This window comes from Montipora foliosa, chromosome 14 (genome assembly GCF_036669935.1).
Source record: "Montipora foliosa isolate CH-2021 chromosome 14, ASM3666993v2, whole genome shotgun sequence".
NCBI lineage: Eukaryota > Metazoa > Cnidaria > Anthozoa > Scleractinia > Acroporidae > Montipora > Montipora foliosa.
In genome coordinates this window covers 22,596,566-22,612,150 of record NC_090882.1, presented here as the reverse complement: position 1 = coordinate 22,612,150, position 15,585 = coordinate 22,596,566, and the positions used below count along the sequence as shown (strand labels likewise).

The window sequence follows — 15,585 nt, the reverse complement described above, 5'->3', positions numbered from 1 at the left end:
AGACCCGCTCTGACCACTTGTTGAATTTGATCTTGGTGGTCCCTGGATCAACTTCTCAGCTGCACTTGTAAATAGCCAACTGGTTTGCCTCCGGCCAGTTGGGATTCTTAACAGTTGTTGATGTTCTGTTCCGTCGTTTCGTTGTGTTTCATTGGCCCTGAAAAGCCCCTATGGGGAGCGGTCAATTAAGTATGTATGTATGTATGTAAGTGTTATAAGGTTTGACAAGAAATGTGCGAATTCAACACAAAGATAACAATCGCTTAACTCTTGAGGTTGGCCATTGTTCCTGCAAAGTCAAAAATTTTCTCTCCACGACAAGGTTGTTTATCACCAGGTAATTCCATCGTTTTGGAAATAGCAGCTACTTTATCATTCATCAGCGTCACAATTTTTTGCTGATTTTGGGGCTCATTTTGTTGAAACTCAAGCACGCTTCCAACAGACCTGTTTATTTTCGTTACTTATGCACGAGCTGCTTACAGCGCACTACCCCAAATGAATCCTCCGGTATAACATTTCAACCCACGTTTGCAAATTTGTTATGCTCGAAAATTACACAACATGATAAATTCACAAAAGCTGGAAATCTCACAAAAAAAATTTCCAGCGAAAAATTTATTGAAATAAACAACATATCTGCTATTATTAAAAACTGGATCATTGGATAATACAATTCGAGAGTTTTGATTGGCTAAGCCATCATGGGTTATGAGCCATTATCCCATGATCTACAAACACGGCCAGCATATGCGTGAGTTTTTGGACGTTTTTGTTCTTATTGTAGTTTAGTTTTCTATATTTTTGGGGCGTTTTTAATAAAACAATTATTCCACTTGGGCTTGTTGGATATGAGATGATTATAGCCAACTCGGCGCTACACGCCTCGTTGGCTATCTATCATCTCATACCCAACGCGCGCTCGTGGAATAATTGTTAATTGTAGGCAAGAAATCCTGCCTATTTCAATTGCGTGTGTGTAAACAAGACACATAATTCGTGTCACAAAGCATACGCAATTAAATAAATTTCTGACAGTTCACATCAAACCCTTTTCGAAAGAACCTTGACCGTAAATAATGAAGCACAAGAGACAACAAGCTTTCATTCAAATAATTCTTCACTGCCCCATTTCCAATTTGTTTTTACCTTTGCAGAGTTGAGTACAAAATAAATGTAAGTTGCCAGACAACTTAGATGGGACTTCAGTAAACACTGTGATGCCTTCAAGGCTTTCGATTCCTTCAATGTTTGTTAAATTCATAAAAAACTTGCAATTTGATTTCAGTGTTATATACATTACCAAGTTAGTAAAATATTAGAAACAAAGCTGACTTGATATCCAACGACGAAAAATGAAATTGTTGTCGAAGACTATTACTCGTCGCTTTAAAGATTCCAGATATATATTTTTTTCACCGCCTGTCTTGTTCATCCAATTGACGTTCCATTCTTGAGCTCAATGAGGGTATATTTTGTTTAAAGATCCACTAAAACGCCATTCGCGTTACAATAACTTTCGACGCCATTGAAGGTTAACAAGAACTAGTGAAATTTGCAATTGTTACCGGAAGACTGTGCAGAGTTGAGTACAAATAAATAAAAATAGCCAGACAACAGAGATCACATGCACAGATCCACTTAAGATGTTCGATTCCTTCTCTGTCTTTGTTGAACCCATAAGCAGCTCACTTTGATTTCACTTTGACACAGCTCACTTTGATTTCGGCTAGACGGGCGAAAGGTTGTTGTCGAAGTCCATTACTCGTCGCTTTTAAGATTCCAGATATTAATTTTTCACCGCCTTTCTTGTTTATCCAATTGACTTTCCATTCTTGAGGTCCATAAGGGTATATTTTGTTTAAAGATGCACTAAAACGCCATTCGCATCACAATGACTTTCGATGCCATTGCAAGTTAATTAAATGTTCTCCTGTGTGCACCAGAGAAATCTACGCATTACTCCTACCCCAACAAACCTAACAAAATATGCACAGAAGACTCTATGCACAAAGACACCACTTAGCAGGGAAGTGACAGGCAAGACTTTTACCGACACGGGAAAAAAATAAAATAAATAAAATAAATAAAAAACACAGAGAAATATTACTGATTTTCCGACTGGGATTGCCACACTGGCAACCCAGTAATTAGAAATTGTGGATCTACGAGGGCGCTGGACGTCGATCAAAATTTCTTGGTCTCAAAATAACATTTTCCACTATCGTAAGTCTTTCACAATTTTTCTATCTAGTTCACCTCACCCAATGTGAGTAAGGTGTCATGAAAATGATTTGCGTATTGCAGAGAAAAAATAGAGAATAAATGGTTAACAGTTGTAAAGCTAAAATTGTCGTTAAGACCTCAAATTTGGCGATTTCAATATATTAAGCACTTAATGACTGGTCCCGAGGGAAACAGTTAATTTTGTTTCCCGAGAATCTCAATGTTTCCCGCGGCTGCGCCACGGAGAAACATTGAGATTCGAGGTAAACAAAATTCACTGTTTCCCTCGGGACCAGTCATTAAGGTTACTGCTAACCTTTTCGGTCTCGAATTTTGCAAAAATTTAAAAAGCCACCATAAGATAGCTCATTATATTTACTTTGTTCTAAAAAAGAAATTATTTGAAAATGTGCAGCACGTGCAGCACGATTTTCCTCTTTTAACGAATGAGTGTTATTGTTTTGTAGCGTTGTCGTTACCGTAGCGGTCATAGCTTCTTAAACTCTCCAGTGATACCATTTTGCATCAACGAGTGATAGCTGCCATTCAAATAATTAATTCTAACAGAGGAGGACTGTAAGTGAAATTAAGCACAATTCCTGCAGGAACAGGTCAGTAACACAAAGTCTGTTCCCTCGCGAGTTGCAAGCCCAAAGTCATGCCACAAGACAACTCTTTGAAATGCTGTGCGAGTGTGAGGAATGTCATCTGGCATGACTTGCGGAATCATATACTTTACCACATTGTAATAAATGCAGAATGAATTAGAATGCGTAACAGTCTATTGGTATTTTTCTCGATCTTCTTCAAACCGTTTTTTCTGAATATCAAAAGCTTGCTGTTGTCATTGGAGGCCAGCCGGAGGTCAAGTTATCTAGCGCAACCGGCGAGATCTCCACTCATCAATGTATTTCTAAATCCAATGATGAATCTTCGCCAAAGTACTAATAAGACACATGTATGGGCCTCCTTCCTAAGGTTATGTTATTTATTCCCCTTCCTTGGGCTTCTTACTCTCACAAGTTACCACAAAATGGAAAGTCTTACGCGGCTTTTTTACGACAAATTAAACAGCAAATAAGGGCTGGCCATTCATAAAAACGATCTTATGTTTAAGCAATGCAGATCAGTTAATTTATTTGTGTAATTCATTCTGCATAGTTACATTCGGAATAATCATTCAAACTTGAAACCATCTGCGCCGTTTCCTTGAAAGATAAAAATAATGTGGTATGTGGTAATGCGAAAAACACGTGTCATCACCTGATTCTTCTATTGTTTGAGTAAATTTTCACCATAGGCAGCGTTCAAACCGTTTCCTCTATATATTACAACCACGCTGATTAATTCGGATGTAAGCAAGAGTCTATCACCCAAAAAGTAAAACAATTTACCGAGTCCCCATCAGCCTGAGAAAACTGCATATTTTTAAACAATAAAGCAAATCGGCAAACTCAATGTCGTATTCACTTCAAACTAAGTTCAAGTTCACTGAACACTAAAAGTGTGCACCATTGCTAATTGAGGCGTGGAGTGCATGCATCGCAATGGCATACATGAACATGACACAAAACTTACAAGAAACGATATCAAGATAACATAGCCCTTTGGGAATTGATCGTTTTGTTTCAGGTATTGTCATTTTGAATTGGGTACATCATTAAGTTACCCGATTTGGTCTATTCTTGTCTTGCACTCACGCGATTAGACCGCCATGTTGGTGTACAAAACAAAAGAAAAATGTCGCTCGCGTGTTGTATAATAATAAAGCCAAATTCCCAAAAGACTTTTTCGCTATTGTTCAGTACACCAACATGGCTGCCAATGGCGTCAAGTTCAAGCCAAGGATTCTTTCTTTTCCCACAAAAACTGGTCTAAAAATAGACACTTTTTTGACGCTGATGAAGACAAACCTGGTAATTGAGTCTTACACCTTGGTAATGGACTCATGATGCAAGCCAAAGAGAAATCATAAACTGCATACCACGTGATCTAAAAAAAGTAACTTCAGCAGTGCTAAAGAAGTTTCTCCCAGGCATCTAAACAACAAAAAAAATCTCCAAACAGCTTCATACGAACATTTAACACCTATTGGTCAGACTCCAGAGAAAAGGTAAGAACATCTAACAAGTAATGTTTCATCCCGAGTCCAAGTCACGGTAACTATCACCTGTCCTTGCATGATCTTCTCCGAACAGTTTTATCCGCACATCTAATGCCCGCTCTCTTGAATGCAGAGCAGAGGTAAAATCACCTAACGAATGCTGTGTCACCCCAAGTGAATCGTAACTATCCACTGTGCTTGCATGATCTTCTCCGAACAGTTTTATCCGCACATCTAATGCCCGCTGCTTTGAATGCAGAGCAGAGGTAAAATCACCCAACGCATGCTGTGTCACCCCAAGTGAATCGTAACTATCGGCTGTGCTTGCATTATCTTCTCCGAACAGTTTTATCCGCACATCTAATGTCCGCTGCTTTGACTGCAGAGCAGAGTAAAAGTCACCCAACGCATGCTGTGTCACACCGAGTGAATAGTAACTATTAGCTGTGCTTGCATGATGTTCTCCGAACAGTTTTATGTGTACATCTAACGCCCGATGCTTTGACTGTAGAGCAGAGGTAAAATCGCCTAACAGATGCTGTGTCACCCCGAGTGAATGATAACTATTAGCTGTGCTTGCATGATCTTCTCCGAACACTTTTATTCGCACTTCCAATGCCCGTTTGGCAGACTGGAGAGAAGAGGTAAAATAACCTAACGAATGCTGTGTCACCCCGAGTGAATGGTAACTATCAGCTGTGCTTGCATCATCGTCTCCTAACACTTTTATCCGTATATCTAACGACCGCTGCTTTGACTGTAGAGCAGAGGTAAAATCACCTAACGAATGCTGTGTCACCCCGAGTGAATGATAACTATTAGCTGTGCTTGCATGATATTCTCCGAACACTTTTATTCGCACTTCCAATGTCCGTTTGGCAGACTGGAGAGAAGAGGTAAAATAACCTAACGAATGCTGTGTCACACCGAGTGAATGGTAACTATCAGCTGTGCTTGCATGATCGTCTCCTAACACTTTTATCCGTATATCTAACGACCGCTGCTTTGACTGTAGAGCAGAGGTAAAATCACCTAACGAATGCTGTGTCATCCCGAGTGAATAATAACTACTGGCTGTGCTTGCATGATCTTCTCCGAACACTTTTATTCGCACTTGCAATGCCCGTTTGGCAGACTGGAGAGCAGAGGTAAAATCACCTAACGAATGCTGTGTCACCCCGAGTGAATGGTAACTATTGGCTGTACTTGCATGATCGTCTCCTAACACTTTTATCCGTATATCTAACGACCGCTGCTTTGACTGTAGAGCAGAGGTAAAATCACCTAACGAATGCTGTGTCACCCCGAGTGAATCGTAACTATCCGCTGTGCTTGCATGATCTTCTCCGAAAACTTTTATTTGCACTTGCAATGCCCGTTTGGCAGACTGGAGAGCAGAGGTAAAATCACCTAACGAATGCTGTGTCACTCCGAGTGAATGATAACTATTGGCTGTGCTTCCATGATCTTCTCCGAACAATTTTATCCGTACATGTAATGCCCGCTGGTCAGACTGCAGAGCAGAGGTAAAATCACCTAAGGAATGCTGTGTCACCCCAAGTGAATCATAACTATCGGCTGTGGTGGCATGATATTCTCCGTACAGTTTTATCCGTACATCTAACGCCCGATGCTTTGACTGTAGAGCAGAGGTAAAATCACCCAACGAATGCTGTGTCTCCCCGAGTGAATGGTAACTATCAGCTGTGCTTGCATGATCTTCTCCGAACACTTTTATTCGCATTTGCAGTGCCCGTTTGACAGAATGGAGAGCAGATGTGAAATCACCTAACGAATGCTGTGTCACCCCGAGGAAATGGTAACTATCTGCTGTGCTTGCATGATCTTCTCCGAACACTTTTATTCGCACTTGCAGTGCCCGTTTGGCAGACTGGAGAGCAGATGTGAACTCACCTATCGAATGCTGTGTCACACCGAGGAAATGGTAACTATCAGCTGTGCTTGCATGATCTTCTCCGAACACTTTTATTCGCACTTGCAATGCCCGTTTGGCAGACTGGAGAGCAGAGGTAAAATCACCCAGCGAATGCTGTGTCACCCCGAGTGAATGGTAGCCATGGGCTAAGAATGCATTTACTTCTTGTCTATTTGTTCTCAATACGATATCAAGAGCGCACGTTTTGAAATAAAGAGCCTTTGAGTAGTTCTTCTTGCTTTGGTGCAATTCACCGAAGTCTTGGGAGAACTTTGAGAGAGGCTGGTTGCATTCTTGAGAACGAAGGGTCACGGTTGAATCAACGTTCTCCTTTGGGCCTGAAGTTGAGCTATGTTTGAATTGCTCGAGTGTAGCTTGGTGACGTGCGACTGATTCTTCGAAACCTGATCCAACAATTCCCTCTTTTGTGAATGTTGACCCCAGAAGTGCCATGACATTACCGCAAAAATGAAACGAATAAAAAGGGGTTTTGGAATTTATCTGGAGATCATTTAATATTCGAAGGGCAGGGTTGATTACAAATTGCTGGGTGTCAGTGTCAAAGAAGTTCTTTGCTGCTTTTCCGATGTGAAATATAACAAGGAATTGCAATGGCCAATAATTACCCGAGCCAAAAGTGTTTGTTTGAAGCGTTTTCTCATTTTTGGGTTCTTTTCCTTTGCATCCAAGAGGTGGAATAACAATCAGTTGCTCGTCTGCGGCGGAATTGCATTCTTTGCGTGCTTTGTTATAGTAGTAAGTCGAGGTAGAAGGGTCGTTTAAGAACTGATAATAGACAGCAATGACTTGGTGAACAACGAGCTTTAGAATTTTCTGCTCTCCACTTTCATGCATTAAAGAAACAGCCTCTAGTAGGCACTGCATCCCGCTTTTAACTTCGCCAATAACAAGCTGACATATGCCAAAATAACACAAGTATTTACTCCTTTCATCATCAGAACCTGAACAAGATGTCGACTGCATTTCATATGCCCTTTTTAGAAGTTGCATTGCATTTCCTTCTGCTCCCCAAGTAATTTCAGCAAAGGATTTAGAAACTAGTAAATGCCTCTGGTAATGTATATTTCCCAGAGCACTGGCTGCCTTTAAGGCCGAATCGTAGATATTATCAAAATTATAAGATTCTGTGGAACACCAAAACAGCGAGTCCAGAAACATTTCTGCTTCTATCAAAACTTTGAAAACATTCTCGGCTATCCTGGGATCTGTGCAACCGTGTACTAGGCTTTCTATAAAAAGCTGTTTTTCCTCATAGAATGCAACGAATGCATCCATGGAATGAGCATCTAGAAACTCATCGTTCAATTTGTCGAAACGAGAAATGAAATACGCATGGAAACGGCACTTTGCAATTGCTACTATTTCTTCCATACGCTGTTCGCCTGCTTCTTTAGCAAATGACTGAAGGAGCTTATGCATTGCAAATTTTCCAGAGTGGGAGTTTGAATCGAGAAGAGATTTTCTTCGGAGTCGCTGCAACATTTTCTTGGTCTCAATCACTCCCGTAACATTCAATACAGCTGAGGCGAGATCCGTGGTAAGACATCCCGGAAGAACAGACAAAGACACAAATGCTTCTTTTTCTGCGGGAGAAAGTCGGAGGAAAGACTTTTCACACAGCAACTTTATTCGTTGATTAGCTGGATAATCTGGATTGTCTAAGATATCGACGATACTTTCTGTTGCGGACTCAGTGATTTCGTTCAAACACTGACTTGTTTGAACATCATCTTCACAAACTAGAGAGCACATTAACATCATTGCAAGAGGCACACACCCACATATTTGGGCAATTCTTGCGCAGTCATCGGGACTAGCATTTGGCACCAATTCATGAACTATAGCATGAGATGAGGTATCATCCAGTGGCCTTATTCTTATTGATTTGTGACCTTGGAAATTCAAGTTCATAAACTCAAATGATTCTCGTGTGGTCACCACCAGAGTTATCTTCTCATTTTGCATGAGAATTTCTTCAAATAGTTGCAGGACGTCTTCTTTTACTTTTGGAATTCCACTCTCTAGTAGATCATCTACATTATCAAGAATAAATACAAGGGAATCTGAAATGTTGCCGAGGGTCTCGATTAACTCATCTTCTAACGACAGAGGCTGAGGTACTGATCTCTGACTCGTGGTGGGTTTTCTTGCGAGGCTGAAAAGCTTTGATATCAGATCTGCCTTTGTCTGGAGTCCTCGTGACGAAAGAAAACAAACAGGAAAGCCTTGAGACTGCAGTTGGTGCCCCACTGCTATTGCCACGGATGTTTTTCCGAATCCGGGTGAGCCCCAGATCGTTACGATTCGGGTATGTTCGGAACTCACGAGATCCACGATCTCTTGGCATTCACTCTGTCGGCCAGTGAAGTTTGGAATCATTGAAGGAAGACGAGATCTTGGCACTGTTGGCTTGATGTCTTTGTAATGCAAAGTAAAATACAAAGTAGACATTGCTTACTTGTTATTATTTTTTGGATATCCTTTGTCTCGTTGAGACTTTGTAAACTGTAGAGAAGGTTTTTAAGAAGTAAGAACAAATATCATCTTTAACTTTGTGAACATAACTGAAATTATAATTTAACAGACATATTTCCCGTTTCCTTTCCATTGCATTGTAGAGATAGCAAAATATATTTGCAGTCATTTAAACCAAGACAGACCCTATACAGTATTGGCCACGTTCCTGAGATGACGTCAGTGCAGAAACTCCTCTTCACGGCATAAATTAAAGATAATTTGTTTATGACGTCATCTCACAAATTTGCTTAAGGCTTTGATTTGCTTAGCTGTAGAACAAATATAATAACTAAAGAAATGAAGATATTAGTCTTTATAAATCAACACATTGATACACTGATACACTGATAGATGCAGGCCTACATGACGTCTATTCGGAGATAGATGCAGATTTCGCAAGAGAATGTGAAAATGACGGAACGGTGCCGCTTCACAAATGTTACAAGTTCGGAATCTTTCACTTGTTATCAACGTGTTGAATTATAACACAGTTATAGCGCGCAAGCTTGCGTGATATCGCCTAATTTTAGCCGACTCGGCCTTCGGCCTCGTCGGTCAAGTATTAGGCGATATCGCGCTCGCTTTCGCGATATAACCGTTAAATAGCCCGCACTTCAATGTAATATCTACATTTTCTTCATTGAATCCTTTCACGGAAACTCATGAGCCCAACAAATTTACCTGCTTCCAGCTGTGTGGCCTGGCATAGTTCAGTTGGTAGAGAATTGCACCGTTGGAACCACCTGAATTTTGACACAATTGCTTAAATTGTCTAGAAAAGTGCGAGGATCGTTTCTCTCTTTGGTTTCAACTACTGTACCTCTCGGAAATGTTTAAATTACAACGCTTATAAAAGAAAGTGTTCTTGTGAACTAAGGAAAGGATTTAAAACTTCCCACTTGAGAACCTGTATGTTGACTTCACTTTTCGATCCAATCACTTTCCAAACAGTCACGCAGTCTTACAAATGTTAACAGTTGTCACACTTTCAAAAACTTAAGAATGCCTTTTGTAGTGGAAAACAAACCTAGAAGAACCACTCGGCAAGTGCACAAGTAGTTTCCAGCGGTATTGTAACAGTCTCGTTTATTTTAAACGACACAAGATATGGTTTTTATTGATACACGGAAGATCTGTCTGTCTTGTTGTCATCTTTTTATCGTAAGTAAGTTGTTTATTACGCCTATTGCTATATCCTGCTTTTTAAAAAGAGGCTTCAAAACAGTTTAGTCCTTCTTTTTACCTGTATTTTCTGTTTCTGTATTTCGTTCCTCTTCCTTCTTTTTTAGCTCATGGATCTCCTTTCCTAACGCACTTATATCTTCCTGTTGCATCCTCAAGCCCTCCTCAGCTGAATTCATCTGCTCCGCAACCCTTTGCTCTAGCATAGCGACCTCTTCTTTGCTGGCAGTGAGGCTTTCCACTTTCTGTTCTATGGCTGCTAAGGACTCCTCAATCTTTTCCATATCTGCATTTCTGCTCTCTAAACATTTTATGTGTGCTTGCTTCTCTTCCCTTACCTGTTGTTCCAACTTACGGACTTCTGCTATTGGAAAGTCAGATGCAGTCAAACTTCCAAAGGCATCAATCGATGCAGTTGAAATTCCCAGAGCTTTGAACGCTTCTTTAGCATACTGAATGTTCTGGTCAAATGTTGCTTTGTCCATCTCCAAGCGAGAGGAATGACAAACCGTATTCCTCAAACGCCGAAGCTGATCAATGGCCAGTGCAAAGGTTTCGGCATTATCACCTACTGGGCTCAACACAGATCCATGGAAACTTCCATGAGGAATAGCTCGGGGCTTCACATACAAATCACTAAGTGTTGTGTAACGCATGCTGAAGGATTTTGCATAGATAGTAGCCTGGAATAAGGCAGTGCAATCCCACTCATTGTACGACTGGTTGGTAGGAACTTTAGTTGTCCCTCCCTCTGTAGAGAGAAAGAGATTTCTCACAGCAGTGGAGTCATCCCAAAGCTGGTATCCAGGGCGATGCCCAATGGTGGTGTCCCACATCGTCTTAAAAGTCTGACGTAAAGCGTTTGGGAATTCATTTAAAACCAGAGACAAACACTTGAAATGATTTAACTCCTCGTCACGATAAGGGTGCAAGGACATCACGAATTAGTGATAATAAAGCAATGCCACAGCAGCGAAAAGGACCTAAACCAAAAACAAATGAATAAATATAATGCATAAGCGGATTTCATTTCATTCTCCTCTTACGGGAAAAGAACAATGATTCCCCTTTCTGGAAAGATGCGCTTTAACCTCCTCTCTAGAAGAGAATAAATTTGAAAGTTTTGATGTTTGAAACAGAATTTTTTAAAGACACAGTGGGAAAAGAGTTCCATTACTTGCTCCGTGTCGACGACTTTTGCCTGGCTTACAAAATGAGTTTAAATTTTGCACGGAAACCTATCCAATACACAATGATTCATTCTAAGTTGAAGCGGCGCAGAATCCTTTTGTCGCAGAAACTGCGTCGAAAACGTTACTATGCGTAAACAAAAGCCCTATCCAATATGCTTTTTCCTTAATTAGATATCAGATATAGCGTAGACATACCCAAAAAGATCTCATTTTAGTAACCAACATGTTAGAACATATTTTGACGGCAACTACGGTTTGGAGAAATTTGAATGAAGCTTGTCATGTTTTAATCCGGAGACCCAGTGTTTCAGGCGTTTCGATACTCCAGCCAATCCTTTTTCATCGATCAAAATAAGTAAGAAGGAAATCAATGAAACACTAAAGTGTTTTTAGAGATAAAATATAGCCTTTATGGGCCAGAGGCCTAAAAAAAATGCGACCAAGCGCGCGTGAGCTGCAAATGCACGCGGGATCAGGCCCTCGCTCTCGCGTTGCCTGGCCGGGGACATCGTGTTGTGTTCTTGGGCAAGACACTTCACTCTCACGGTGTCTCTCTCCACCCAGGGGGGAGTTGAAATACTTCTAGTCGCTTCATGGTACAGTAACCGGAGAAAAGCGCCAGCCCGATGGGCCTGATGGGTCTTCTAGGCTCGTAGCAGACTTTACCTTACCAGTTAGCAAACGATAGAAATTAATAGTTTCAACATGTTGGAAGACACTTCAGTCGGGCTGATATAAACTTCTGTAATTTTAAATAAAGAAAAATCTACTTATTAAATGTTGCGCGGAGTGTTTGGAGTGTTCTACGAATATTCTGCAGCTTGATAAAAACTAGGAAAATCCTTAGCATGCAGAAGTACCGAAGAAATATTTTTGTAATGGTAAATTTATTTCCATCATGAATGGCAAATTGGTCTTTTTATAATTAGAGTTGGCGATTTACTGACGGACTCGGACAAAATTGATAAACTCAGAATAAATATGCGACCCTATTCACCTTTTCTTAACCTCTTCATCATCATCATCATCATAAATCCTTATGGCCCCCATTGGGGTATAGAGTCGCTTAACCTCTTAAACAGGCTCAAACCAGTTTTCACACTTCCAAAAAACTGTACTGTTGGGAAGGATTGAATCTACCCAACTGCTTCACTTAACGGCAATGTTATGGTACCATACGAAACACCAATAACTGCACTCATCAATGTGACGTAATAGGTTACCACGGCAACAAAAAAGGCATCCAAAAACACCATATATTGCTGGAGAGTGATTATAACACAAAGATAAAACTCTCCGCAAAGTTGAAAAAAATTATCTGGAGCAGCTTCATAGCAATCTTCACAATCGGACACTATACATAGGGCATTTTAGATGGTTCTTTTGTTGCCATGGTAATTTATTATTTATTACGTCACATTAATATGTCCATTATTGCCCTTTAATTTGGTACCATAACATTACCGTCATTACAACAGTGTTGTAGGCTTAATCCTACAAATAAGACATCCCTCCAAATTGTTGAAACCGGTTTGAGCGACCTTAAACGAGATTTTTGAGTTTATAATTGCCATAGATACGATTACTATAAAATGGGTTCTGTGAGGATTGGAGCCCACAACAGGGAACAGTATTTCGATCTTCAAGTACATGCAAATTTCGACGTGAATTCTTGCCGGAAGTAATTTGTCTTCGAATTTATGATTACGATCCAAAACTCCTAATTCATACTGAGTTCAAAACGATCAACTGAATTGGAAATAAATTACATGCTGGCATTTGGTGCAGTCTTAGACACAAGAATGAGCTAGATTGTCAGTACAAAATATGAAACAGATACTGTGGTAAAAAATTAGCATCCTACAGGAAATGGACAGAAACTGATATTTTACTCAGGCTGCTCACCTTGTAGAACTACGGACGAATCCCTTGAATATTCTTGCTTGCCCTATCACTACAGTTCCTTGGATACATGTAATCAACTGATGCACTTACATCAACATTAGAACTACAGCACTGTTTAGAGCCGACGTAGTGTTCTGCCTATGACAGAGGGAACATGATTCATTGTTATTACTTAATAAATACACTTGCTTGCGCAGGAAAAATACTTTGAAGCCGTCTTTTAGGGCGCTTTTTGTCCAACACAAGAGAAGTCGACTCAATTCGAAGCCGGGTTGCCAAAGCTGGTAATAAGGTAGTTTAAATTTGATGAAACCGGAATATTAAAGAATCGTGTATCATTTTTGTCTGCCACATTTTCCGCAGGGATATGCTCAAATGCGCTTTGCTACGACGAACAGAGTAAAAAAAGTTTCATACCAAGCAAAACATGGCTAAGCACTCCAACGGGCAGGAAGCAAGTAATTGGCTTTTTGTAAGGTATGGTAGAGCTGAATTTGATATCAAGGAAACCCTGCGACACCACATGAAACTGACCTCTGGACCACAACACCTGTATGTGTATCAACCAGAAGTTTGTGTAAGGCGCGCATAATCAGATTATATCACTTTCTTATGTACCAATTGTTAGTTCAGAATTACTGTGTTAGCAAACATCTACAAGAAGGTGATTAGAATGGCTTGTTCGGTGTTTACGTCATGATGGCGGAACTGATCCCTTCTTCTCAATAAATTCACTATTAAAGCTGTGATTTCATATTTGGAAGATGTATGGGGAAGACATTACTCACCTCAAAGAAGGACCTCAAACCTGTGACGTCCAGTGTAGACACAATCAGTGTAAACTGCAACTCAAAGTGAAAGGAATGATGTTTTGTGGGAATGGTATGACTAATGAAGGTGCTCACATTGTCACGCAAATGTTGCCAGTAAATTCTTGACGTCTTGAAACAGACTCGAGGGTTGCTTCCCTGACTGATGATTATCTCAAACCTTCAAACTGTAAAGGATTCGCAAGGGAATCGAGGTCAGTTAGTTGCTTTATATAGATATTGACTGTTTTTGTCTGAGAAAACCTGTGGGCCACCGTACCTTCGTATATCGAGATCACAGTCCATTCAACCGTGACATTTGATATTTTCTCTTGGTTTTATTTAGAACCAAATATTCAGCAGTCATGGCAACGACGGCGAAGGTTAAAGACATTTCACAAATACCTTTTGTTGAACTCATTGCTTTCACTGTTGTTTTTATTGCAATTTTCAAGAGCACAAAGGAGAATTACCCATCATGCACCTAACTTACAATGACGTAATGTATAAAAACATAACTCAACACCCCCACTTGTTTTTATCATCTAAAGCTAATTGCACAGTAAATGTGATTATAACAGGATATGCTACCTTATAGCTAACATCCAAACAGGAATTTTTTAAAAATGTTCAGTTTAACCTTGGCTGCTGGCTTTGTGAAAATATCAGCCACCATCTCCTCTGTAGGGCAATATACAATGTCAATTTTACCATTTACAAGTATCTCACGCAAGAAGTGATTCCTGATGTCAATATCTTAGGACATGTTTAGCAGCTACCATGTCCTCCACTCTGGGGCAGGACAATTTTTGTGAAAGTTTACTGATAATCCAGCTGATGTCCGGTCTTGTGCATGTTATTGCATATATTAAACTCCCTACAATTTCACGATACCTCTTGGGATCAGTCATTAAATCATTGTTGCCCCCAATTTTTGTTCACATGGAGTTGCTCTAGGCTTACAATCCTTCATTTCGAATTTATCGAGCATCTTAAGAATATATCTCTTTTGATTCATCTTAATTTCCTCACAAGATTGATTGAAATCAATGCCTAAGAACAATGAGATTCTACCCAAGTCCTTCATTTGGAATTGGCGTTTCATGCCTTCCTTGAACTGATTCATTAAATCCATGTTGTCTGATGCTACAATTAAATCATCAACCCAAATAAGAACAATGATTATGTTGTTATCTATCTGTTTACTATAAATACAATGGTCTACTGGGTTTTTGTCAAAACCAGCCCCCACCAGATGTTAATGTAATACCTTATTCCAGTTCCTGCCTGACTGTTTTTCGGCCATATAGGGATTTTCTTAATTTGTAAACTAGCCTCTCCCCGTCCTCCGACATCGTTGCAAAGCCCTCTGGCTGGTCCGTGAATATTTCCTGATCTATAGGTGCATGTAAATATGCAGTCTTAACGTCCATCTGGTGGACCGTGAGATTGTATTGTGCTGCCAGTTGCATGAGGACTCTAACTGAGGCAATATTAGCCGTTGGTGCAAAGGTTTCTTGGTAGTCTATCCCTTCTACTTGGCTATTGACGGTGCACCTATAACTCAAGTTACCTCTACGAAATCTCTAGGTGTTCATATTGATCAGACTTTATCTTGGAATGTTCATGTTGAGACTTTATGTAAGAAAATCGCGTCTGGTATTGGAGCGTTGAAGAGAGTGAGGTCTTTCG

At 40.2% G+C, this 15,585-nt stretch overlaps 1 protein-coding gene across 4 annotated transcripts; it reads right to left on the bottom strand.

The window, feature by feature from the left end:
* Positions 1-2,557: 2,557 nt before the first annotated feature.
* Positions 2,558-15,244, bottom strand: LOC137985225 (uncharacterized). Of its 4 annotated transcripts, XM_068832769.1 has the most exons (5): positions 15,164-15,244; positions 13,873-13,932; positions 13,085-13,222; positions 10,048-10,969; positions 2,558-8,704 (listed from the first exon to the last, which is right to left on the bottom strand). In XM_068832769.1, the coding sequence occupies exons 4-5, from the start codon at positions 10,922-10,924 to the stop codon at positions 4,365-4,367; spliced, it is 5,217 nt and encodes a 1,738-aa protein (XP_068688870.1). In that variant the 5' UTR covers positions 10,925-10,969; positions 13,085-13,222; positions 13,873-13,932; positions 15,164-15,244; the 3' UTR covers positions 2,558-4,364. The 4 variants fall into 4 exon arrangements, with proteins under 4 accessions (XP_068688870.1, XP_068688869.1, XP_068688871.1 ...); XM_068832768.1 differs by lacking the exon at positions 15,164-15,244 and having other exon boundaries at positions 13,873-15,028; XM_068832770.1 differs by lacking the exon at positions 15,164-15,244 and having other exon boundaries at positions 13,085-13,218; positions 13,873-15,028.
* Between the last annotated feature and the right edge of the window lie 341 nt (positions 15,245-15,585).

What these genes read in the sequence shown, in the direction of transcription:
- LOC137985225 (XM_068832769.1), bottom strand. Translation starts at nt 10,924, where the DNA reads ATGTCCTTGCACCCTTATCGTGACGAGGAGTTAAATCATTTCAAGTGT. An exon ending in TACAGAAACAGAAAATACAG is followed by an intron (nt 8,705 to 10,047) that starts GTAAAAAGAAGG and finishes TGCATTACAAAG; the next exon opens with ACATCAAGCCAACAGTGCCA.